We start from the raw sequence: 27,118 nt of genomic DNA on the forward strand, positions 1-27,118 counted from the left end.
ACATTTACTAAAAAGTATATTTAATTAAGTAGAACGTGTTGTCTATATTTATTTAAAGTTGCGCATTTTGATGTGACGTCACATTTCTCAACCCCCCCCCCCCCCCCATCGTCACAAATGTCTGACCCCCCCTTAGGTGCGTGACTTCATTTATGGACGGCCCCATAAATGCACCGATCACTCGCACCCAACGCTTACCCCTGACACTGAATTGCCAGCCCCAAGCTCAACCCGAACACTGAATCTCCAAACCTCACATCCCATTGATTTTGTGTAATGGGTGTAATCTGTCTGGGTACATAAGTCACATTTGGAACGTTAATGATACGCGATCGAGGCATTCTTATGACCAGCGTCCTCAACAAGCGGATGGCTCGATGCGTGCGGCAATGTGTGAACATTTGGCTGAGCGTGTCGAGTTAGGTGTTACATTGAGACCACGCAAGAGCGTTGGGAAGGGAATGATGGCGATGAGATATTTATACTCAACATCTACAACAGGGGTCCTCAAACTTTTTAAACAGGGGGCCAGTTCACTGTCCCTCAGACCGTTGGAGGGCCGGACTATAGTAAAAAAAAAACTATGAACAAATTCCTATGCACACTGCATATATCTTATTTTGAAGTGAAGAAACAAAACGGGAACAAATACAATATTTAAAATGAAGAACAAGTAAAGTTAAATCAACAAACTTGCCAGTATTTGAATGGGAACTATGGGCCTGCTTTTGGCTAATGAGATGGTCAATGTCCGGTTCCATATTTGCCACTGCTAGTCGTAACAAGTGATGCAAGTGTGCATCCGTTAGTCTAGATCTGGTTGGAGATTTCAAATGTTTCATTCTGGAAAAAGTCTGTTCACAGACATAAGTGCTGCCAAAGATGGTTGCCATTTTGAGTGCATGATTCCTGAGATGACGATATGTCTCAGAGGGGAGAGATGCATAGAAATTATGAAGGCTGCTTGACTTGAGTGCGTCTTTCAGAGAGTCACAATTCTGCAGTTCAGCCAGTTCCATTTGGTAAATTGTATCCACATTTTCAATGTCAATAGAAAATGGGTTACGGAAAAGCTGTATGTCCTGTTCATGGGGATGAAGCTCTTTAAATCCAAATTGGAACTCCTTTTGCAATTTTTCCAGTGAATCCACACATGTTTTGTTTGGGAATGCAACCAATGGTTTTTCCGCTAACAGATTTTGAGTTGTGGGGAGATGGCAGAAGTTTTCCTCCTTCACTTGTTTGATGAGGAGGCCTAATTTTACTTCAAATGCTTTGACATGTGATTGCATATCACAGATGAGCTTCCCCTTTCCTTGACGTTGCACATTGAAACTGTTGAGTAGCTCTGTTACATCTGTCAGAAAGGCAAGGTGCCATTCCCATTCTGCATCATTGAGCTCTGGTACGTCTTTGTTTTTTTAAAGCAGAAAAGCTGTAATCTGTGGAAGTAAGTCATAGAAACGTTTCAAAACTCTCCCTCGACTCAGCCAACGGACTTCTGTGTGATACAGAACATCTTCATAGTCAACATTTAGCTCAGACATAAATTCCTGAAATTGTCTGTGGTTTAGTGCATGAGCTCTAATGAAGTTAACACAAGATACCACAAATTTCATAACAGAGTCCCACTTCAGTGATTTACTACACAGCGCTTGTTGGTGGATGAGGCAGTGTATGGCTATTGGATGAGAATGGTTATGTTTGTCCATCTCTTGGTTAATGCGAGAAATTACTCCTTTCTTAGACCCCACCATGCTAGGAGCACCATCAGTTGTCACACTGGCTAGTTTAGCCCAGTTCAGCTCTAAACTATTCACAGTTTGGCAAACCTTTTCATAGATATCCTCTCTTCTTGGTTCTTTCGGTAAAGTCACGTAGAAGGGAAGTAATAAAATAATAAAAATAAAACATAATAAAATAATTCTCACGACGTTTCGGCCACAACGCAAGCAGCCGTCCTCAGGTGAAAACCAGGTCTGTCGGGGAGACAGCGTCTGAATGAAACAGCACACGAGCTTGGAGCATATATAAGCTCGGTTGGAAACGGGGGAAAGAGCGCCTTGACAAAATAATTAGCATATCAAGAGGAATTTAGCATATGTATGGGAAATGCAGGAATGTGATTAGTACTACATATGCCCGTGCTGCATATGTAGCACTAATCACATTCCTGCATTTCCCATACATATGCTAAATTCCTCTTGATATGCTAATTATTTTGTCAAGGCGCTCTTTCCCCCGTTTCCAACCCAGCTTATATATGCTCCAAGCTCGTGTGCTGTTTCATTCAGACGCTGTCTCCCCAACAGACCTGGTTTTCACCTGAGGACGGCTGCTTGCGTTGTGGCCGAAACGTCGTGAGAATTATTTTATTATCTTTTATTTTTATTATTTTATTACTTCCCTTCTATGTGACTTTACCGAAAGAACCAAGAAGATGAATCCCTGCAGGCACGAAAGCTTTAGATCGAAAGATATCCTCTCCTGTAGTTGTTCCTTTGATGCTTTGCAGTGCAGCAAGCTCTTCTGTGACTTCGAAATAGTCATTCGTCCCACGAATAAAAATTAGAAGTTGTGCAGAATCACGAATATCATTGCTTTCGTCGAGTGCCAAGGAAAAATAGGAAAGTTTTTTTGGGGAGTTTTGCAAATGCTGATGCAAATTGTCTCCCATTTTTTCAATCCCCCGTGTAATTGTAGGTCCTGAAAGACTCACTGTACTAAATAAATCGGCCTTCTCTGGACACATCTCTTTGGCAACAGAAAGAAGGCATTTTTTAACAAATTCTCCCTCCACGAATGGTCTGCCAGTGCACGCTATTAGCTTGGCAACTTAAAAACTTGCTTGCAGTGATGAAATATTTAGCTGCTTCTGCTTCACAAAAGTATTTTGCTGAGTTGCTAATGTATTTTTCAGTTTTAATATTTTATCTTTTCTCACTTCTCCGACCAAACAATCATATTAATCTTTATGTTGAGTTTCATAGTGTCGACGTAAATTGTATTCTTTGAACACAGACACTATATTCTGGCATATCAGACACACAGCTCTTTCCTTGTACTGCATGAAAAAGTAATCATAAGTCCACTGTTCTTTGAATATCCTACACTCCGAGTAAATTTTTCTCTTTCTTGACATCATTGTTTCCTAGGGAGTCAAAATTGCTATTAGTAAAATACCAAAATATATACAGCGCTACAAAAACAATATACCAGCAATAACTTTGCCCACACAGAGACATACAGACTGCACTGCCCATCAATGCAGTCTGATTGGGGGGAACTCCGCCCCCTCTCCCTCTTCCACCAATGACCGTCCTTCTCATGTAGAAAAAAAGTAACAGACAGGCAGCGGCGGCAAAAACACCCGGCGGGCCGGATAAAAGTCCTCGGCGGGCCGCATGTGGCCCGCGGGCCGTAGTTTGAGGACCCCTGATCTACAAGTAGAGCGTGTACTACTTGTCGACACGGAGACGAGAATATTAGCAGCGTTAAGCCGCACATGGCAAAAACATCGCCCCTGCGTTCTGGAAAACACCTCAATAAAGCACATTCCTGCGGAGGGAGCTGGTAAGAACGTTGGGTTGCTCGGTCAATGGCCAGGGTCAACGGCGGCGTGGTGTATTCCGCAAGCCGGCGTGAGTAGGTTAAACGTTGAGTTGTATAAGGGCACCACGGGGTGATCAGCCCCTCCCCACCCTCCCCACCCAGCCCCTCCCCACCCTCCCCACCCAGCCCCTCCCCACCCTCCCCATCCAGCCCCTCCCCACCCTCCCCACCCAGCCCCTCCCCACCCTCCCCATCCAGCCCCACCCCTCCCATTTTTGATGCACAACGGACGGACACAATAATCCCCTGTGGGCCGGTGGAACCAGGAGGTTCCTACCAGTATTAAGTAGAACGTGTTGTCTATATTTATAGTTGCGCATTTTGATGTGACGTCACAATTCCCCCCCCCCCTCGTCACAAATGTGTGAACCCCCCCCCCCCCCACTAGGTGCGTGACGTCATTTATGGGCGGCCCCCAAGTTCCAGTCCCAGGTCCTTGCGGTTCCTCCACTGCGGTCGACCCGCTTTTTAAATCCTTTATATTAAGTTCGCATGCTTGCTTGCTTGCGTGCTTGCTTGCTTACGACCGTGCAAATCTTTCGGTCGTTTTTTAACCCACTTCCCGTGATCCAATCGAGCTGACATTTTGCACACAGACTAGTTGTGCGAGACAATTAATGTTTGTGAAAACATTTTCCCAAAATGTTACGCTGTTTAGGGAAAACAAATTAAATATTTAATTACCAATTGTTTAATACTGCAGACAATCTGACCCATAGGTGGCAGCCATCTCAAGCCAGAGAACGAGAGGACTCTAGCCGCCACGCATATAAATGATTTATAGTGAAAAACTTTGTTTTTACGGGTTATACTTATTAAATCCTTTATATTAAGTTCACTTGCTTGCTTGGGCGCTTACGACCGTGCAAATCTTTCGGTCGTTTTTTAACCCACTTCCCGTGATCCAATCGAGCTGACATTTTGCACACAGACTCGTTGTGCGTGACAATTTATTTTCGTGAAATTTTTTTTCCAAAATTTTACACTTTTTAGGAAAAAAATAATTATATTTAATTACCAATTGCTTAATGGTGGCAGGCAATCATCTGACCCATAGGTGGCAGCCATCTCAAGCCAGAGGACGAGAGGACTCTAGCCGCCCGTTTCAAAGACCAATGTGGGCTGGGTTGTGGCCCATTGAACACGCATATAAAGGATTTATAGTGAAAAATGTTGTTTTTACGAGTACATTTTTTATGCTATCGGCATACCCCATTTTCATTGATTTTACCTAAAATTAACTCTGTCACTTATGCTTGGAAGTTGTTGCGAGTCAGTGACTGCTTTAGTGTTAAAATATGGTGCTGTATTTTTAGGATACTGTGTTTATAATATCATTTTATATAGATATCCACATTTCTTTAATCTTTTTCTTCTGCAGTTTTTATTGAAAATGCAATATTTGATATCTCAAAAACCTGATGCGATGGACAAAAACTGATGCCAGATTTTAGCCGCCACGCATATAAAGGATTTATAGTGAAAAACTTTGTTTTTACGGGTTAATTTTTTAAGTCTCGGCTCAAGACCTTCCTTTGTTCATCCGCTTACGATCGAGTTCCTATATTTAGAAATAGTAGCACTGTTTCTCGAGTGTCTGAAGATGCGGTCACATTTCGACACTCCGTACATTAAAAATGTATGGTAAATACCTACAGGAAGATTAGTACTGTGGTTAGCTCAAAGCGCTTTGAACCGAGTGATTTGTGTACCATTCTCTGCCATGACTGACAATAAATGTTATAAAAAAAATCGTTTGTGCTTCAGTGCACTGCGAAACATCGTGAACTGTGGCTAAACAGCCCAATGATTGTGCACCCCCTACTGGTCGTAAAGTGATAACCAGTGACTAATCGCAATAACAATGACACATTACGCACTTCAGTTATACAAAAATATATACAGTACTATGGTTGGTGAATAATGATTTACTATCAGTTAATTGCATCATGCCAATATGCCTGGAAAAAATGGCTTAATCAGGGCATGTTATCTGCCTATGCCATGAAAAGAGCAAGACATTCGTCAATGTTATGTCACCAAATAATTTGCTGACATGGACCACATACATGGACATGCGTGTATTGTAAGAATGGGTTTTAATCAATGCATCATTACATTCCTACCAAACAATCCAATATCTATTGTGAGCTATTTTATACGCTCTATGATTTAAATAACATTCCGGTGAATTACATTAACAGGAGCAATTTTATATTAACCGTGTCTTCTTGAATCATTACTCTCACCTCTTGGTGTCGTGAGATGTTCCCAAATTCTTCCGCCGTTTACCTCAATGTTTGTGTGGAAAAATCCTGTTTAGTCAGCTCCCCAGCTAGTTTAGGTGGCAAAAACCCACGGGCACTCACTCGAGACATTGATCGTTTTTAACAGTAGTTTATGCTTCCCTCTTCTGGATTGCATTCCACAATGCAATACTTTCAGTGGTTAAACATTATATTCGTAACTCTGCAAACTAGGAGCACAAGAAACAAAATATGAAATGTGCAAATGCTATTGAATCAATTTTATTTAAATCATACAATGAACACGTTGATTGCAATAACAGGAACCAACATCCGAATCAATATTAATGCCAACATCACAGGACTACAATTTCAGTAGTGATTGAAATAATTTTAAAATCATGGGTCCTTCATAATTGTTTTAGTTTACACAGAATGTATAATACTACTGAGACATACTGCAACTACACGGCTATGATAACATAGCCGATCTCCCATCAGAGTTTAAATCCCATGCATTCACATTCAGACAATAGACAATTGCATAATCAATTCTACAAAATATAGTTTCATTATATATTGAATTTTCAGACAGTAATCTGACGCTATCATTTACATTTTAAAAGATGTTTCAGACATGTTTTAATGCGCTGTCAGCTATTATAATTGTATCGGAAAAGTTTACATTTTCGTGAAAATTACTTGAGACAAAACACCATGATAGCATTCTCCTAGAATAGGTCCCAACAAATATCTGACTTCAAAAATACTGCACTAATAATTATAAAACTCTTTCTTCTGAAAGGGGTTCTCTGTCATAATAATACCTCCCATTGGTATACAGCAACTGTATAGCTTAAAATAAAACAAATCTATAGCAAAATATTGATATCGATAGATATCAATATGAACTAGTGGAGGTAAAAAAAAGTGTGGCAAAGCTAGGGGAAAATATTATTTAAAATAAAAATACAATTGAAACAACCACATTTGCTGGTTCGTCCATAATGCTGAATAGTAACTGCAAACATAGAGAAAATAACGCCAGTAAACATACCAACCCTCTGTGTGTTAATGAATGCACAGAAATACCTCCACGATGCCACAACCATTATGCCACCCACACTGAATAAATGTATAAGGCAGTGCAGCTGTTTAAATGCAGGATCAGAATAAGCAGATTAGGCACAACAATTTAAGGCATGTGAAATTATTTTTGATTCAAAACAATGCTGGGATGACTCAGAGCATTCTACGAATCATGTAGTTGAGGATGCCTCCGTTGCGGTAATACTCGAGCTCCACGTCAGTGTCGAAACGCACCACTGCCTTGAAGCTCTTGCCAGAGTCAAGCTGTCAAAAAAACACAAAAAGTTTTAGTCCGACTATCACCATTTCAAACACAACTCCGATTAGCATGGTTGGCGAGGTACAGTGAGACAGAAATTCAACATACATGTACACATTAATTGTACAAAACATTTGAATTTATCATGATTTCTAAAATGGGCACGTAAACCATGCCGAATGAATGGAATAGGGTACAGCTTTAAGCGGAATGTAAAAAAAGACGATTGTCAATACCATTTATGATAATATAAAACTGGTTGGTAATTTTTGGATACATTTATTAAGTATTCCAGGAAATGCGTTTAACAGTGTTCCTTAATAAGAAAAACGAGTATAAATGTAAACATATGCTTAACAAAAGACGAGTGTGGATTTGGAGCATGCAGTCATCAGATTGTTTACAGGATGGAGGAAGGGACTGGAATGGTGTACAGAGTTCAGTGACCCGTAGTCCAATGGTAGGTTACTGTAAAAGAGCAAACACTGCAGGACAGATGTTGTCTCTGCAACAGTTGTGACACGGTATGGTGGCATGTAAGGCATTCGCTGTTTATGGCTTTCTCCCATGTTCACGCCTGTCAATTCCGGGACCTCCCCCCTAATCAACCACCTTGTTTTTTTGTTATTTTCTTTGTTATTTTCACTGCTATGCATATCTGAGAAAAATAGACACACTATTACTTTTCCTCATTCATTGCGATTCAATCTGTGTTGCCACAATCAATATCATAATCTTTTTATTCATAAAAGCAAAATTCTGCTCTCAATTTAAAATAGTTTCTCGAAAAATATGTTAAGTATGCAAAATAAAAATGTGTGTTTTTCATCAAAATGGATAACAAATTATCTTTAACCAGTTAAACGTCAATTGGGATAACATTTGCTTTTTCTAAAAAAACACGATAAAAAATGTTACAGGAACATGGATACAAATGCAGCAACATGGCGACTAATCTACATATAAATGATCTCAAGCCTGCTATAAGTCATGTGGCCACCGCCACTGAATTCCCTGCCCTCTCCCCACCCCCTGTGACACTTCTTGTTACTAATTTCTTCTCTCTCCTCCTTTTCTTCCCTCTCCTCTCATTACCGTCTCATTCCCAACATCCTGTCCCGGTCATTCCTTTCCCCCCTCCACCCGTCCCTGTCTGCTACTCCATCGTACTGCTCATCTCGGTCTCTCTTGGGGACTTCCGTCAGGGTATCCCTTCCCTTTCCCGTTTCTTTCTCTTTTTCAATACAGGGTATCCTCAATATATTCCCGTCCCATGGTTTGTTGTTGGAAAAACAATCAACAACAAGAAACAAACTATTTAAGCTGTTAGTGGGAACATGCACATATGACTTCATCACCTTGGTCAAAAAAGCATTACAAAAACCTCGTAAATTAGTTAATGTGTCAGTGTGTTTATACTGAAAGATCAAAGCATACGGCACGCAGTCTTTTAAATAAATATCTTTAAAAATAATAATCACTTTGATTAATGTTGTTTATCTTGAAGGTGAAATACAGCAGGATCTATAAAGGTACATCAGCACAAAAATGCATCATCGTCCACTGCCCCACCTCCACAGTGATGGTCATCCTGGGCCGCAGCTCCTTCGGGATGTGAATGGTGTAGCGCTCCCGTCCTGTCAAGCCGAGCGTCTCGGCAGTCTGCCCTGGCAGGTACTCCATGGGCACGATGCCCATGCCTACCAGGTTGCTGCGATGAATTCGTTCAAAACTCTCTGCCAAGACCGCCTTTATGCCCTGCAATAAAGTGGAAACAGTGTCAGTACTGTATGTTTATTCACCGAGCTTGATGAACCACGTACTGATACAGAGAGCACTGCAAATCTTTTTAATGATGAATTACTAGGAAAGAGAAGAGACATCGCCCATGTGTCAAGGGACTGCATTTTACTCACTGAAAATTTGATGACGGTTTACTGCAAAATGATATTGCAATATATTTACAATATTTGGTTTATAATTTGTTTTGAAACACCTTGCTAGAATGTTCTTACACTGGAGTGTTTAAAGTTAGTTTACATATACCATATTCAGGAAAGGCATTTTGCTTATTAGGGATGAATGGGAAATTCCCATTGCATTTTGAACAATTACATTATTACCTCTGCAATGAATTATAGAATAAAACAAATGTTTAAATATTCAGCACAGGCCCCATCTGTGACCATACCACTCAACAATGCAGCAGATTTATAATACAAACGGCCCACATCGTACTGACTGCCCCATACTATTGTGATTCATATTAAGCTCAGAAAAACAAGTCAACAACATGCATGCTCAATGAAATTACCCTGGTGGATACATCTTTTTTTTTATCACAGTTGCTTGAACACAAGTCTAAAGGCCCAGCGCATCAAGCGGATAGCAACAAACAGCACGACCAAAGGAGTAATAGTTCCTACCATTGGTCAGCAACTAAACCCAAATACATTCAACCGTTACATAAAAAAAGTTAAAACAAACAACACTATAATAACATTATAATATAATGCAATACTATCACCGTATGTTATTATTGTCAGTAACTACCGTTTTGTAGTGCGCACGTAGTATTAAGAGGATGTATGCTTGCACAGTGATCGGTTCATGTAAACAAATCAAACGCCCTATAGCTAAGAAGGTGGACGCAGAGCTGCACCAACCTGAAGGAAGGGCCCCTTGGCTGCCCAGTCCCGCGAGCTGCCAGAGCCATAGTCTTTTCCTGCCAAGATGATGAGCTGATGCCCCTCCTGCTTGTACTTTTCTGCCGCATCATATACATCCAGCTGTGAACACATTACAAAGGTTGCTTTTATTTCAACTGAAGTCAGAAAAAAAGTTTATGTTTTACGATATTTAACAAGTATAACCCGTAAAAACAAAGTTTTTCACTATAAATCCTTTATATGCGTGTCGGCTAGAGTCCTCTCGTCCTCTGGCTTGAAATGGCTGCCACCTATGGGTCAGATGATTGCATTGCACCATTAAGCAATTGGTAATTAAATATAATATTTTTGTCCTAAAAAGTGTAAAATTTTGGAAAAAAAATTTCACGAACAATAATTGTCACGCACAACGAGTCTGTGTGGAAAATGTCAGCTCGATTGGATCACGGGAAGTGGGTTAAAAAACGACCGAAAGATTTGCATGGTCGTAAGCAAGCAAGCGAACTTAATATAAAGGATTTAAAAAGAACAACATACATGCCTTTTTGGCGTCCTCTGGTCTAACACCATTTGAGACGAGGTTTCAAAGAAAGCTGTCTTTGGTGTGAACCAATCAGTTTCAAAGACAATGCATATCGTATCAGAGTATGTTTTTTGTTTTGAATTCTGACCACAAGTATTGTGGCTAATGCAGACATGATTCCTTGTCAAGGTTTCAGTTTGGTGTTTTAACATCTTAACACATGTTTTGTTGCCAGAAAAAAGGGGAAAACCTATTCTCAACATACATGTTATTACAAATATTATACCAGACCAAGTATTTGTTTATATACAGTTATTCCTTTTACTTTATCTCCTGATGGTAAATGAATCGTCTTGGGCTCAGCCTTTCCAATGAACTTGTTGAAGAGGCGGATATTGGCGAACGTCCCTCGAGCCATCACAGCATCGTTGCCTCGGCGAGAGCCGTACGAGTTGAACTCTCGAGGGGTGATTCTGGAGAAAGGAGTGCAAAGTGTACATGTCAACATGGAATCACAAGATCTCATTTGTACACCGACACAAACCATAAGTAAAAATAAGTCACCATCTACCACCTGCCCATACTACCTGTCCATTCAACAGTTCAAACTAGCTTACATGAAATAACAACCCCAGCAATTAGCCAATGCATCCATTGAACACTAAATGTTATGACAGAATTATATACGGATAAATGCATTTTACAGAAGACATAAAACGTATGGACCCTCACCCCCGTCCCTCAAGGTAGCGAGCACCAGAGCTGTTCCTGGCAATGTTTCCAGCTGGGGAGATGTGGTCCGTTGTGACGGAGTCTCCCAGGAATAACAGAACGTATGCATTGGAGATGGGCTGACATGGAGGCAATTCCCTCATCTGCATGGTATAAGTGAGAGGAGCGTCATTGTGTTTCATCGATGACATTACAAACCCATTCATGTGGAATCACAAACACAATATGGTGTTTAAATAAGCTTCTGTTAAATAAGCCTCACCTTTTTAAATGTAATACAGTATAAAACAAAGCAAATAATTTAGGGACTGGATTAGCAGTGGTAAGAAAATACAAATCAAACTCAACGTATCCACGAATAAGATTGTCTTATCAAAAATGTATAATAGACAAATATATATTTGTATCCATTTTAACATCACTGATATATAACAGCAAAACATATCGTTTTATCGATATAAGGCATTGCAAATGATACATTTGATGAGGTTTGTTTTTGTTTTTTATTTCCAATTCAGTATAATGCACAATTTGTAATGACATACAAAAACAACCACATTGCTTACACAGCAATACACATGTAAAAATTACTCAAGTGAACATCACGTGTGAATTTAACAAATTACCATGTTTTCAAAGAATGGAGGAGACTTTATATATGTTGAGGATGGATCCCAAGGATATAGCATCGTGATCGGGGCTTCCAAGGAATTCCAACATTCATTCCCCGTCTGGGGAAAAGAAAGAATACAAATAAATCTACCTTGATTGCACATAAACAAAACACAATTGAATTTATTAATATAAAATCCAAACTCATGATGAAAGCATTTACCTTCCAGACTACAATAATCATCAAACACAATGTTTTAAAAAGCAATTAAAGAAAAACAGTAGGTGCTTTAAAGGCAAGTCATACACAAAATTACTGTAAAGTGTTTGCAAAAAGCCTCAAGGGTGATAAAAAAAAACATCTCCCAATCCTAATAAAATGTGCGTTTAACAAAATAAATAAGAATCACTTTCTCATTTACATTCAACGTTACTTAATTTCAAAGGCTTCAATCCCGTAAGTGGTGTAAGCTGACCTTGATGCTGCTGTAGACCTCCTTGAACATGCTGGGAATCACGTTCAATTTCTCTATTGCGTAGATTTCCTCTCTGGTCGGCCAAATGTCTTGCAGGTACACTGGCTTTCCATCCGCATTTATACCTAAACAGGCAGCAATGCAATGGTAAGTATACACATTATGTCCATTCAGGTAAGTTGCATTGTTAAAGAATTATCATTAAGTGGCAATTTGCACAGTGTGGTTGAAATGTTGGCACCATAATCATACCATACTATATTATTTGGGTCTTTCGGTAAAGTCACGTAGATAGGTTCAAATTTATAAAAATCAAGTAAACAAAAAACGACGACGACGTTTCGATCACAACACAAGCGATCGACATCTGGAGGAAATAAAGAGGGGGAAAACTGCTGAGGCAGACTGTTTTAAAGGTTTAAAATGGGTGTAGCCCAAGGGTCATAAATGAAGTGGGCGGGGCTAGTTATGTTAATGTGATAAATTCCCAAAGATGGATGGTTATGAAGGCTTCTCCATTCACTTTGGATTGTCGGTGATGTGGGTTGATTAACAATAATTCACCACGCTGGTCGGAATGAGTTGGTTAAAGGGGGGGCACGCAGGATGGGCTCAGATGTCACTGATCACCGACGTTATCCATGGCTGCGGATCCATAGGACGGTGTACTATTCATTCTGTCACACTTGTAAATGCTGGTGAGTGCTGTTAAGTCCTTCTGACTATTTGTAAGTGAATAAGTTCAGAGTGTGAGTGTTGGCGAGTAGCTTGAGTGCGAGTGACTGTTGGCATTAATTTTACACTTCGTTAAAAAAAGGTTTTGCTGGCTGGCGTGCGGGCAAATGCACGTGTCCATGCGTTGAGCCGTGCGTGCCGACATCACGCCTCCCACCCTACCCACCGTCCACCCCAGTCGTGTATCCCATCCAAATGCATGGGCAGTGCTTTACACAAACGTAAAAAAATGTCTGGTAAGACATTGTGAATGCAGACGAAGAAGTTTCAAGGAATGACAACAAACCCAATGGTTCAATTCGGAAGTCGATGTCAACAGTTCCAGCAATGGCATAGGCGATCACCAGTGGGGGTGATGCCAAGTAGTTGGCGCGTGTGTTGGGGTGAATCCGGCCCTCGAAGTTCCTGTTGCCCGAAAGAACTCCACAGACCACCAGGTCTTTCTGTCAGCAACACAGAAGCCATGCTTTATATAAGCTGTTGAGCAATATAGCCAGAACATGCTAGACGGAGAAGAAACATCTATATAGCACAGTTAAACGTGCCATGCTTAAATAACATTGCAGGTGCCATTTCTTACATCTCCAATTGCTTTAACAACGGGCTCTGGGAGAGGTCCGCTGTTGCCAATGCAAGTCATGCAGCCGTAGCCCACAACCTCAAACCTGTCAACAGATAGTTATTTGTCAGCGCATTCCATCATTCCCCCCTCAAATGTAATAAAAAAACAATAGAGGCAAGTGCATTGCAATATTTGATAAAAGCTGAGTGGATGTTGATTTGGAGAAGCGGACATGATAGCGCATGGCTGGAATGGCTCAAGGTGAGAAAAAGTTTGTTATCATGAATCTTATTACTTAACCATAAGGTTTAAATACTGAAATATAATTATAATTGCAACTCTTAACATGCTGCACAGTATTCGATCAACCTCAGAGGGAATGACTCAGAGGCACAAAGAGGAACCACTGTTAAGCAGGAAAGGCAGCCACGTGGTTAGCTGACACAAATTCCCCCCCAAGCTTTGTGGATAACTTATCTTCTAAAGCCGTGTAACAGTGGTCCGTATGAAAGAAAAACTGTTCACGTTGATTGACACGAGTATCTGCAGAGTGTACACTAACGTGTGCGAGAAACTCACCCAAGTTTCTGGAGGTAGGGCATGACCTTGCTGGAGTTGAGGTAGTATGTCACGACGCCACTACCTGGAGACAGACTAGTCTTGATGTAGGGCTTCACACTCAGCCCTGCCTCCACCGCCTTTTTTGCGAGCAAACCTAGAAAATGCAGAAAATTAAACACAAATTTTCTAATGTATGTTCAACTGCTCAACCATGTGAATAAGCTTTGTGTTGTTAACACGTGTATAATCTAGAAGAGGAGCTATGGTCTGAGCACTGGCTTGGTAAACTAGACACAATTATAACAAAGACGAAATATGAAATCATTCAATTCTACTCAAATCTTAACAAATATAAAACATCCAACCTTTATGTAGTGGGTTCATTTGACTTCGGAGGCAACACGTTTATTATCTGCCCACAACGGGGTAACTATATAAATGTAGAACGGGGTAACTATATAGTGGTAACCACCATGGGGTAACTATATAACCGGGTCAGGTCAGTTAACACACTGCCTGACCCACGATGCCGAGCGTGAAGACAGGAGACCGAAGAGACATTGCACAGCGGGTTCCATTCCAGAAGACAGCCCTGATCGGCTCTTGGGACCTCCCTTTTATGCCCGTGAGCATGGCCTGGCTCCGCGCTCGGCCACGCCCCCTTCTGGATCCTCCCAGAAGGTTCTGGCCCATACACCACGTGTCCCTCTCGCCACCTTTGGCCCACATTCTTACCCTGTCCTGGTCACGTGCCCTCTCAGATTCAACCAGACTGTCATGTCCTTAACTGCCCTCTCTCTGACAGTCACCAGAACCATGCCCCCTAGGGCCCCCTTCCATGCCATAACATACTCTGGTGTCAGAGAGAGGCTCTAACACTCGTAGTTCCACTCTTCTATCAGTTTAACACGTAGGCTTTCGTGACCAATATCATCCATAAGAGGTTTTTGGGTTAGAACGCAGAAGGATGATCAACACATCTACGCCTCTAGAAAGGAACGAAACAGTAAAACTTCTTCACAAATCTGGCTGACACCTGATGAAGCTAGTTGTAAATACTGGCGAAACGTCGTATTCGGTTTGTAAATGTTGTGGCTTGGCTCTCCAACACACAAGTGTGCTGTACTAGTGACGAATTGGCATGTTCTGTTTACGTGACAACCCTGACTAGTTGGCTGTGTCGGGTGGTGGCGGGTTTTAACGATACATCTTCTATCAGTAGCTGGCGCTAAACGCCGTAGTGACCCAATATACATCACTACATTTCTAATTTTAAAAAATCTTTATTTCAATGTTTGTATTAATAAGAGATGCAAAACGAGTTAAAAAATAAACAATGAACGAGCACATATGGGGCAGCACAAAGCATTATTACACACTGCCCATGAGCTTGCCAATATTTATGATGTCCGGGTTTCAAGTTATGATCAACAAATGGTAATATAGTAAATAGTATTTTAGACAGGACTGCGTGCGTGTGTTTTATATATTGTATATGTCTTCATAGCTGTATTCATATTATGTATATAAAGGCACATTTTAAATGAAAACATTACTTATTTACTTATACACTTAGGATTTTTAGGATTCAACAGATATCTTAATGAAAAGGCCTTAGTCAGAGACCAAACTATGGCATGTTAAGGATTTAATAGCCATGAGCCAGCATTAGATGAGCCAGTACATGGACAACTTAGGATTATACATAGATGTAATTGATGTATATATCAACCTAAGAACACTTTTAAAAAGGTGCTAATGTTCACCCATATACCTGCTCCCAGCATCACTGTGGGATTGCTGGTGTTGGTACAGCTGGTGATGGCAGCAATCACCACAGAGCCATGCTTCAGCTCGTATTCTTTGTCCTCATATTTGAAGAGAGACACATCTTTCTGTTTCTCCAACGGTATTTGGAACCCTTTAAAACCAACCTGGATTGACAAAACAAAATGCATGTTACTTTCACAAAAAAAGACTATACCACCACTGGAGTGAGTTTGAATGTAATATTAATGTCTCAATATATAGTACACGAAATTAATGCTCTTAAAACCGTTATCGATGTGTAGTACTGAATGTACCAGCACAGAAAAATTATATTGTTTTCACTGACATCCCAATGTAGATGAGTATGAGTACATATGATTAATTTATTTTACGCCATACGTAGCCAACCGTGATAATCAGTGCAGGGGAAGGACAACAAACTAAAAACAAAAAGCTATTTTAAAGAAATGAGTTTTCAATCTAGATTTAAATCAACAGAGTACATTGCACAATCACACTGTTAATCCACAGTGCTTCTCTCATGTTCCCCCCTGGGCTTTTTTGTACAAATTACAAGGGGATCATTTTGAAAAGGGTAAAACAAATGACCTTTGCCTTTCACACATTTTCTTTTACAATTGCAACACCAACGTAGAAAATTAATAACTCCTTAATATTAAATGCAAGGTGCAGGATCCATCTAATAAGGTTTATTTAATGGTAAGGCACTACAGCTGCACTTAATGTTAAATATTAACTTTAAACACAATGCTATGACCGAAAGTATATTAAAAGATACATTCAACCATAAGGGTGTTAACAAATTATGTTTCCAGTTTTCAGAAAAAAATTACTTGTGAAGAATACGAAGCTTCTCCAGTTCATATGAATGGCACTCTATAGAGATGAATGTTGTATACTACACAAGAACCAGTATTAACTGTCATTAATACAACTAATTGTTTCCTATAGCAAACACATGTGCTTTGAGATAATGACCTTAGCGTTGAGACAGCTCTGGAAGTCCACTTTCATGTCGTCAATGGCAACTCTATCATGAGGTCGCTTGGGGCCACTTACGGAGGGCACCACTGAGGCCAAGTCCAACTCCACCACCTAACACACGTAGCACCCGAGCACACACAACAACATGAAACCGAGATGTGCCAGCCACGCCAGTTTACATTGCAGTGAATGTTAAGCCAAATAACAAGAAATGAATCAGCTCATTTTCTCCAAAGGCCTCTGCTGGCACATTTGATATCCTCTCTGAAAATTAATAAACATCAAAAATGTCTAACACTTTAAAATTACAGCTCAATATTTCAGTTCAAATGGATTCCAAAAATGCATTAGGCAGTCCAGCTTAAGATTTGTCCTCATAGCTAAGGGCTGCTTTGGATAGCAATGAGTTATATGAGTGGGGAGGGGCATAAATAAAACATAGACTCTACAAAGCAATACCTATGTATAGAAATGGTAAAATATAAAAATACGTAGTATTACTTGGTGACAAATATACATATAGAATAAGAGACTTTCAGTGCAGATTAAACAACCATATATATAAAAACACACTGTCCTTTTACATTGTAGGAGCCAGTTGCTTCATTATAGCCAAAGCATTTATATGGGCAATGTTACATTTGAACAAAAGACAAGCGTTAATCACATTCAGAAAACAATTGTGTAGACTACAAGTGAGTGGATCACCAAAACATAATGCTTTTATCAAACACATATCACAACCAGACCTGAGTGAAGTCTGGGTCTTCAGAAGAATCACCAAAGTCCCTGAACATCTTCACAGCCTTCAGGTATTTTTCAATGATGGTGATTTTTTCCTGGTCCCGGCCCGTCTGCTGGAGATACTTGATGCTGACAGCATCCACGGGGAAGAAACCCACGGTGGCACCATACTCGGGACACATATTGGCGATGGTTGCACGGTCCGCAATTGAAAGTTGCAGCACACCAGGCCCAAAGAACTCCACAAACTTGCCAACCACACCGATCTGACGAAGGTGCTGCGGTATGCACGGGAAGGAAAGGGAAATGAATATTAAAACATTCAAACAGATAAGCCGAGATCACATGCTTGAAGGACTGCTGCAGCTTCATTATTACATACAATGTTTAATCATGCTGTTGTCACACATGTCAACGAGGAAACAAAATCACGTAACATTATAACACAAAACATTTATTTAAAACGTTGCGTCAGAATTGTGTAACTTATTACTGTGGAAAAGTTTTGCCGTAAATATCACGTGAATCGGCTGAAAAGTATTCAAAATGATGCTCATTGTTGACTTAAAGCTTTCGTGACTGCAGGAATTAATATTATTGGGTCTTTCTGTAAAGTCACGTAGATAGGTTCAAAGAAAATAACTAAAAATAACAAAAAACTACGACGTTTCGATTGCAACACAAGCGGTCGTCTTCAGGAAAAGGGAGGTTAGCTCCCAAGGCAAACCATTTATAAGGGTTTTAAATTGTGTTGCGATCGAAACGTCGGAGTTTTTTGTTATTTTCTTTTAACCCGTCTACGTGACTTTACCGAAAGACCCAATAATATAGCTATGAAATCATCTACATAAAATACTGGTCCATTTAAAAGAAATTTACATCAATAATTACATTTTTCAAACATTAACCATACCTGCTTTCAAATTTTTACATCTGACCTTGACTCTATATTTCAAATGGTCCCATTACTTGCTTCATTATTTGGAATCCATGACATAACACTGTAATGCAACAAATTATCTTGAATCAATTTCTGTTCTACTAACCTTCGTGATGGTGAGGACCACATCAGTTGAGGTGGAAATTGGGTTTACTTTGCCTACCAGCTTGTATCCCACCACCTCTGGCAGCACCATGCTAATAGGCTGCCCAAGCATCACCGCCTCTGCCTCAATCCCACCAACACCTGACAAAATAAAGTCATGTTTTTGGTCACAACATTTATAAGTTTGATTGGTTATGTCCAACTAACGTACACAATCTCTAATTGAGAAAATAAGTAACTTATCCAACCACACAATGCATGCATTCAAGGGGGTGCATGGTTTGGGTTTGATCAAGTGCAATTAAATCTTATCCAAATCCAATCTGAGATGGTAGTATCTGACTGGCTTGTAGCAGAATCTGATTCCCATCGGCTGATCAGGATTTGATTATAGCGATTGTATAAACACCTCTGAAACAAGAATGTATTACTTCAGAGAAATGTAAAGAATTAATTTACAGTGTTATTCAAGTACTTCAAACTCATGATAAGTGAAAATATTAAAGCTTGGTATATTTTGAATATGTTGAATGCTGGTCATCTCAGACACTATTTAGCACTTATCCAGAAGGGTATGTATACTTTCCTGAGATTAGATTTAAAGTTTCGAATGCACTTGTGGATACTAAATTACATCCACAACCAGGTTTCAAATCTGAAACTTTTTTTTATCTTGAGCAAATAAACCCAGCTTGGCCGCTGTGTGTAACAAACATTAATAGTTCACAAATTATATTTTTTGTACAATAGATTTTTTTTTACAGTAAACAATCGCTTTTAAATGTTTGTTATTTACTGATGAGCAAAACATTCCATCAACAAAATAAATTTAAACTGTCCAACTTTATTGTATTTGCACTGTAGGGACTGTGTATCACTCAATTGCTTCACTTAATTTTCAAGAGAAATGAGGTTGAACTACAAAGCTCCAATGGTGCAGCATAGCAGTCAACAGCAAATCACTGCAGTTCCAAGGGAGAAAGAAAAGATTAACAAAAAATCCTGTTATAATAAAGCTAAACTCTTCTAATCCATGACCCTCTTATCCACACATCTTGTTATACAGGTTGGGCTGCATCACATTCTTCTTTTATCTTTTAATCAGCTGTAAAAAGTTAACGTTACTAACACAATGGATAGAGCTCCCATTAACTGCAGTATTGCACTGTTCCACATTTTATTTTATCTGCAATTTCGCTCTTCCTATTCTGCACAGAGCCACAAACTGGAACGTTATAATGGAATAAATGTATTTTGCTCGTCATGATATGGGCCGTCAGTTCACATTGGCAGTAGATCACAGGTGACATAAAAGGTGACCAACAAAACCATGCTCTTATAATTTACACTTGTTCACTGAGAAAGGCCTCACTGAGCACCAACATTGTTTTCTGGAGTGTCCTGATAATTATATATTGTAGCTCCCATAGATAAGCAGACAATGAAAGAACGCATAGACACACTGCAGTCCCGATTGCATACCGTGTCTTTAAAAGACACAGACTACAATTATGGCACAGTTTATCCATTAATCTTAAACAACATCACTTGGATCAAGGGTTACACGTCAATATACTTTGACCCCTTTTTGCCCGCCATAGCAGGAGCAAGCAAACAGAGGCATAAAAAAGAGGGAAATTCTTACCCCATCCAAGTATGCCGAGTCCATTGATCATAGTAGTATGCGAGTCAGTGCCCACAACACTGTCTGGGTAGTAGTGGCCACCCAGGTCAAACACCAGCCTCGCCAGATATTCAAGGTTAACCTGGTGCACGATGCCTGAACCAGGTGGCACGATTTGCATATTCCTGAATGCCTGGGACCCCCACTACAAGCAACGTACAGAACCAGGGTAAATGCATTTAATATTCACTAATTCAACAACTCCATTATGAAAAGGCAAATTATCCAGAAATGAATGCTCAAGTTAATGCTGTCATCACTGTTTAAATTTATTCTAATCGTTTCATCAGATATATGTTTTAAAAAATAAAAGCCAGTGTTTAAAGGTTACGTGTGTAAAGTTTTTCGTTACTCTCATCATATTTTCGAATTACTCTGTATCTAGAAACATTTACAACAATGTATTGTTGAACAGGCAAGAGTCCACTGCTAAATATTTGTCAAAAAACAACTAGCTCACTATAGTTAGGATGGGACAGTTGTTTTACAGATTACTTTTAGTTAATTATTAAAATGGAATTCAAGCTGAGACCAGAACACAATAACCATTCTCTTGCACATTCACCACTCACAGTACTTGGACTTTTTTCAAAATTGTTCAGAATGACTCCACAGATAACTTTCAAAATGAGCCTTAAATTAAATCAAACAGTATACAATTGCTTGGTTCAGTATATTAAATAAATAGAATACTTAGAAAAGAATTATACTTCACCTTTAGAAAAACGAAACGCTCCTTGTTCCTTTCAAACTCCAGTTGCTGATTCTTGTTAAGACTTTCGGTTCTGGATGCAATGGAATGAATGTATTAAGTTTAGTTGCCATTTCTTTGTTAATTTTCCTTTTATGTTCTCCAACCAGGACAGGTCCATGGCTCAAGCTCCCTCCATCCCATCCAACCACATTCTCCTCTGTTTCACTTCGTAACACTACAACACCATACCAGAGTTCCCCAGCCCTAACTCGGGAAGGATAATTGAAGTGAATTCCTCTTGCTTTCCTCAACAGTGTTTTTGTTGTGACATTACAATACTCCCTCGTTATTCACGAGGGATACGTTCCAGAGATGCTCGTGAATAGTAAATTTCACGGATAATGATATTGGCCTACAAAAACCTATATTTGGAATAAATTACCATTAAAAATACATAAGCTATTAAATACATGAACATTGTCATAATAGCACATCTCTATATCACTTTCTCACGTCATATTCTTCTCTCTCGTCACTTTATCTCATCACTTGCTCTCTCTCGATGCAGTTGTTTAGGGTTCCAGATATGATTCGTGCATAGCCAAAATCATAGACAGTGGATAACGAGGGAATGCCGTACTAGATATGGTTTAATATTTAACCTCGGGCGGTTGTTCATTAAAATGTAAACAATTTACTCTCATCATATATAACAGGATAATGCAGTTCAAGGAGAAAACGATCCTTGAAAATTACTCACTTTCCACTGCTGTCAACCTGAATAGAGTGGTCGATGACAAGGTCAGCAGGGCAAATGGGGTTTATCTTCTCAGGGTCTCCTCCGAGCAGCTTTACAGCATCTCTCATAGCCGCAAAGTCCACCACAGCTGGGACACCACTAAGGATGGAAAATACAAGTATTAATGCAATTAAATGTCAATGTCTTTTTTTGCCAGAGGCACCTACAAATTACAGGTGGCCTTCATGAACATAAAAAAACTCAAGGACTGTATAATGTTTTAATTACTATGAGTCAGTTCCATTTTAAATATTGGCAAAATGGCAGGGCTTTACTGCATATTCGTCTTTCAAGGCATCTTCAAAGCCTATGAAAGGTTACATCAATTAATTAAGACAAGTTTCAAGTTTATTTTGTTTAACTAGGTAGAGAATTAAAGAGACCAGGATAGTCTCATTTTCAAGAGTGACCTGGGTAGACACTTCAATATGCAACTAAATTACACATAATTATTAAAATGCCATCAGACAAATTGACAGTGCATTTGGAAACTATCAAAAACATTACGATGCATCACCGACATTAGATTTGAAGCAGATAAAAAACATGTCATCGCATTCTTTGAACAGGGGACAATAAATGTGTTAACATTAAAACTAGTGTTATCAGCTTCCTAGTTAACTTATTACATAAACCAGAGACACCATAACATTTTGAAATAATCCATGTGCTATTCCTGTTTGCTTGTCTAAAATCATAGACGATAACTATTACACTGGACTTAATCATAAAACAGTAAATTTAGCACCAGCTTCATGCAGCTCAATTCGGATCTCACGTGAAGTCTTGCAGAATGACGCGGGCTGGTTTAAAGGGGATCTCGACACTTTTCTTCTGTGTCTCCTTCCACTCCATGATGTTGAAGACATCATCCTTTTGCACGTGGAATCCATCACAATTGCGCACGGCAGACTCGAGCAGCACACGAATAGAATATGGAAGCCGTTCTGCACTCACACAACACATTCCACGTATTAGTGAACCTTTTATCGTATACCAACTGGATTATTACATACACTATGTCTCCATGGATTGGAGTGGCTGATGAAGCAAGACTGTTTGATGGATTTAGTTTCCATTTGTTGGACACACTTGTAAATTTACACACCTAATAGCATTTGTTTCCTCAGAATTGTGATAGCTTTTTTCCCAATAGCCTCATTAAGGTAATGGCAGATTCACTCCCAATAACATTATTAAACATTTCTTAACTGCTTTTGAGATATATATACCGCAGATACATTTATATGGTTCCAATAGAAAACTATTTTCATAAAATCAGAGATTTTGTTCAGCGTGTCTAAACTAGGTGGTGATGTATACGCACCGTATCGGGGGTCTTGTAATTTTACAAGGTTAAAAAACTTCCCTTCAGGTTTTTTAGAGTCAAGCACCTGAAGAATGTGTGCAAAATGATTTTCTGAAACAAAAAAAATATCACATGTTACAACAGAAACATTTAATTCATTTTTGCATTGCATCTGGCTATCCTAGATTTAAACGTACATGTACAAATTCAATGTGTTTTTATAACCGAGCTGTAAAATAGGAATTAGCCAGTATGACATGCAATATCGTATAAACATTAAAAACCAGACACAAGTACATTTATGTCACAAATGCAGTCCAGATGCACCACAATTTCTGTCGCTGAAAAACAATTCACATGTCCAGTTCACAAGCCAGCTGCTGATTGCTTAACCCCCAAAAGTCGAAGCTAATTATATAGTTGAATGTTACACCAGTTCAAGGTCATTATACATGCACACGCAAGTCAAACTAACTTGAAAATAATTGAAACACTACATATAGTGCATATATGATCAATGCCACATCAACTTGCAACACAGAAACATGTGATACATGGTCATGTGATAAATGTTGTATGTGCTATGTGTCACTCTTCCATGCAAACTTCCTATTTTGTTGTTTTACAATAATCGCATTACTGCATTTCATAAAGTCTCGAGACCACCACGAAAGCGCAAATTATTTTATGCAAGCATTTATGAAAATATCATCCCTCAAGGTCATTCCAAAACATAATCCAGCACTACAACACCTTATGAAATACACTTTGATTAAAACACTCTTATATTTATTTTGTTTTAAAAGCGACATTTAGGATGATCTAGTCATTTTTGTATGTTAGTATCATACACTCATATTACAACTTTAAGCAACAATTGTCAGTGGGCTTTACCTGTTTTCTATCCGCTTTAGCATCTCACTTCACAAAAGGCAAATTAATTTGTTCACTGATGTAGTATATACCGGAATAGATTTTTAAGCGTTTAGGATGAGACTAAGGAATTTTAGAACTCCAGGCTTCCCATTGCTGAGAAATTAATTTTTAAAAACAATATTCTTTGGAATGTTTCAGTTATAAGAACGGACTCAATTGAACTTTTGCCAAATTGCAGCTAAGTTCTAGCCTTTCTAGCATGTGATATACATCAGTCACACACTCATTCTATATTTTTTAAAAGTTTTGCTGCCTGGATTTTTGTCTGCCTGGCTGGCGCATAAGTGCGCATGCACGGTAATGATGTCACCACGCACATCTGCGTGATGACGTCACCCTCATCCTATAGCATTGAAAAAGTGCGTGCGAACATCATGCATCCCCCCCACCAACCCTCCAACCTGACCATGGATCCCGCGCATATGCCATCATAATGTATATTTAACAAAAGCTTTTTTTCTGGCTGGCTGGAGGGATGGGTGGAGATAACTGAAGAACGTGTGGGCTGCTAGTTCGATATGGAAAAAATTATGACACCACATACACATTAGATTCACAACAAGCCACCATAAAGTACACGACATAAAGTTCCCGACAACCCATATGTACATTCTGTCAGGTAATGCACATGTGTGCAGCTTCAATTTAAAATGATCAAATGTAGTTTAACAGATTTGACACACTTTGATTTTAATGTGAAATACTTAGGGTACCAATTTTTTTTTAAACACCACGCAATATATGTAAATTTTAATGAAATAAGGCAATTTAGAGATATGACAAAGAGATTACAATAACTTGTAAACTGCATGATAAATGTATGACGGGTCTATTTTAATAATCACTTGTACCATCATAGTGCAGTATAAAAACATTAAATACAATCTGATAAAGTGACAAACTAAGGCACTTGATTTTAAAACCATGCACAGCCTTGCAACTCTGAGATACATATGCTGTGTTGCACGCACTGAAAGGGTTTCCACACCTCTCAAATGTGCGCTCAACAGAATCAGAATCAGAATTTATCCTGGATATAAATCCGATGAGCTATTAAGCTTTTTTCACATACGTCCAGCAGCAGCGGCGAGTCAGAAAGTTATCACCAACAAACAATACAACACACGATCGGAGTGCAAAGTATAGGAAAGAAAAGCAAATCACTAAAACACAGATACACAAACACTTTTATCACCATCGTAATTCGTACACTCAATGACTAAATCAAACGAGAGCTAACGTTTGGGCGATGGTCCATCTTCACGTAAACATGGAAACATAGGACTTCTGCCTCTTCCCCCAGTGTTGGACATTGGCAGCAAACATTGGCCACCCCAAATGGGTCCTGAGGGCTACTCGCCCATCCCAAACTTAAAAATGCTGGGAGTACCTGTCGCTTCACTGCAAAAATCAGTCAGCCATTGCTTTTTACAGCCCTGGGATTGGACTTTTAACTCAAACACAAAACTAAACGCAGTACACAACTCCGCATTGTTTATTCGTCAATATCTGTTAATTGCAGAAATAAAACTGTTAATTCTGCTCCCTACTCCACAGAAAGGACACTGCACGCAAAGCTAACCTATTACATTCTTCTTTACTGTTGGTTACGAATATGGAAAGTTTTGTCAATGTAGTGCACACTACAATGCAGTAAACTCTTCAGCAGAATGCACTCAGTGCAGCGAATGCTGCAGATACAGAGCTCTCAAATTTCACGTAGTCGGTGCGTTTCTCTCACTCATTCCTTCCCACGAGATCGTGTTTGAATGGAACACCACTATGCACCACACACAGGCGGTAGTGTAAGAGAAAATAGGGCCCACACTGTATGGGCAATGCATTGTGCTGTGCAATGCTCCCACGTCCACTGCCCTCCGTGTGCACCAACCCTCTCTCGGGCAGCGTGAAGTATGATCGACTCACTCCTACCACCTGCAAGAGCACGAGGTCATCCAGTGCAGATGTGGTCGATCCAGCAGTAAATTGACATCAGGGGGTGCACATCATGTATTGTACTGCAAAATGTCCCCATGGAAGTTGGCATCACTTTCCCCAGCAAAGGCAACTTGCTAATCCGTGTCTCGCGCAGACCCGAGGCAATCTCAGGGCACCCGTGAGCTCTGCTGGGTAGATATAGAATAGAAGACTCACCCTTGGAACCTCATTTGCCAGTATCAAAATATGATAATTGCCAGATAAAATGGTAAAAAAAAAACAAATTATCATATTTGACAACTGAGGTTCCAATGGAATAGAAGACTCGTTAGAGGCCACGGGATAACGCCACTAACGAGAGCCATGAGGACGCAAGGCAATGAACGAAGGGCTCGTGTGTGATATCCATCCATCACACACGAGAGCGAAGCTTACAGAGTTGGGGTTGGTGGCAAATCGAAAACTCTAAAACCGTGGCGCATTGTGACGTCACTCCCACGCCTGAATCTTCGGCCTCACCTGTGCCAAGGGGACAATCACAGGGAGCGTGACAGCGGCGTGCATGACCCTGGCTTTCAACGCTAGGCTTGTGGTTTTTTGTTTTAACAATTAAAATCTCGCCACAAAAGAGCCAAGCTGTCAAGTGCAACAACACTGAGTTCTTGCGCGCGGTCGACTCGGAGCGCGTTCACCGCAAGTTGTCAAGAGGTTCGTGGTTCGACCCCGTGCAGGCCGCCCTAGTTATCATCACTTGCCGGCGTGTTGCGATAGACGCACGGACACTTGAACGTCGTGCGTTAAAGATCCCCGCTGACACGGACGTGTCCATTCGAAGTGACGAGTAGGCCACCGTGTGCGCCGGCGTAACGCAAACCCCCACGACGCACATATTTTGCCCTCAAAGCCGAGACCGCAGCACGCCTGGCAAGCCTTACGCCCGCGTCTGTAACAACATCGCGCGCCTGTGCGCCACTGGAATCAATCGTTGTCGAGTGATGGGAGCGGCAGGCGCGTTACCTGCGGGAGCTGCCATCGTCGCTTGCTGCTCAGCTTCTGCCACAGACGGTGGGGGGGGGGGCTGGGGTCGAGGGGGGGGGCGAGGGGGTGTGTCTTGGGGG

At 40.1% G+C, this 27,118-nt stretch overlaps 1 protein-coding gene across 1 annotated transcript; it reads right to left on the reverse strand.

Annotated features, from left to right (window-relative positions):
* Positions 1–6,124: 6,124 nt before the first annotated feature.
* ACO1 (aconitase 1) lies at positions 6,125–27,082 on the reverse strand. Its single transcript, XM_061558008.1, has 20 exons — positions 27,018–27,082; positions 23,145–23,237; positions 22,596–22,764; positions 21,779–21,916; positions 21,040–21,109; positions 20,286–20,469; positions 18,642–18,781; positions 17,601–17,873; positions 16,846–16,962; positions 15,851–16,010; positions 14,095–14,230; positions 13,534–13,618; positions 13,240–13,396; positions 12,219–12,343; positions 11,757–11,861; positions 11,131–11,273; positions 10,724–10,871; positions 9,873–9,995; positions 8,779–8,964; positions 6,125–7,211 (listed from the first exon to the last, which is right to left on the reverse strand). Exons 1-20 carry the CDS (start codon positions 27,031–27,033, stop codon positions 7,101–7,103), a joined length of 2,679 nt encoding a protein of 892 aa, XP_061413992.1. The 5' UTR covers positions 27,034–27,082; the 3' UTR covers positions 6,125–7,100.
* Positions 27,083–27,118: the final 36 nt, after the last annotated feature.

Source organism: Lethenteron reissneri, chromosome 24 (assembly GCF_015708825.2).
Source record: "Lethenteron reissneri isolate LAM-NWPU_2019-01 chromosome 24, ASM1570882v1, whole genome shotgun sequence".
Taxonomy (NCBI): domain Eukaryota; kingdom Metazoa; phylum Chordata; class Hyperoartia; order Petromyzontiformes; family Petromyzontidae; genus Lethenteron; species Lethenteron reissneri.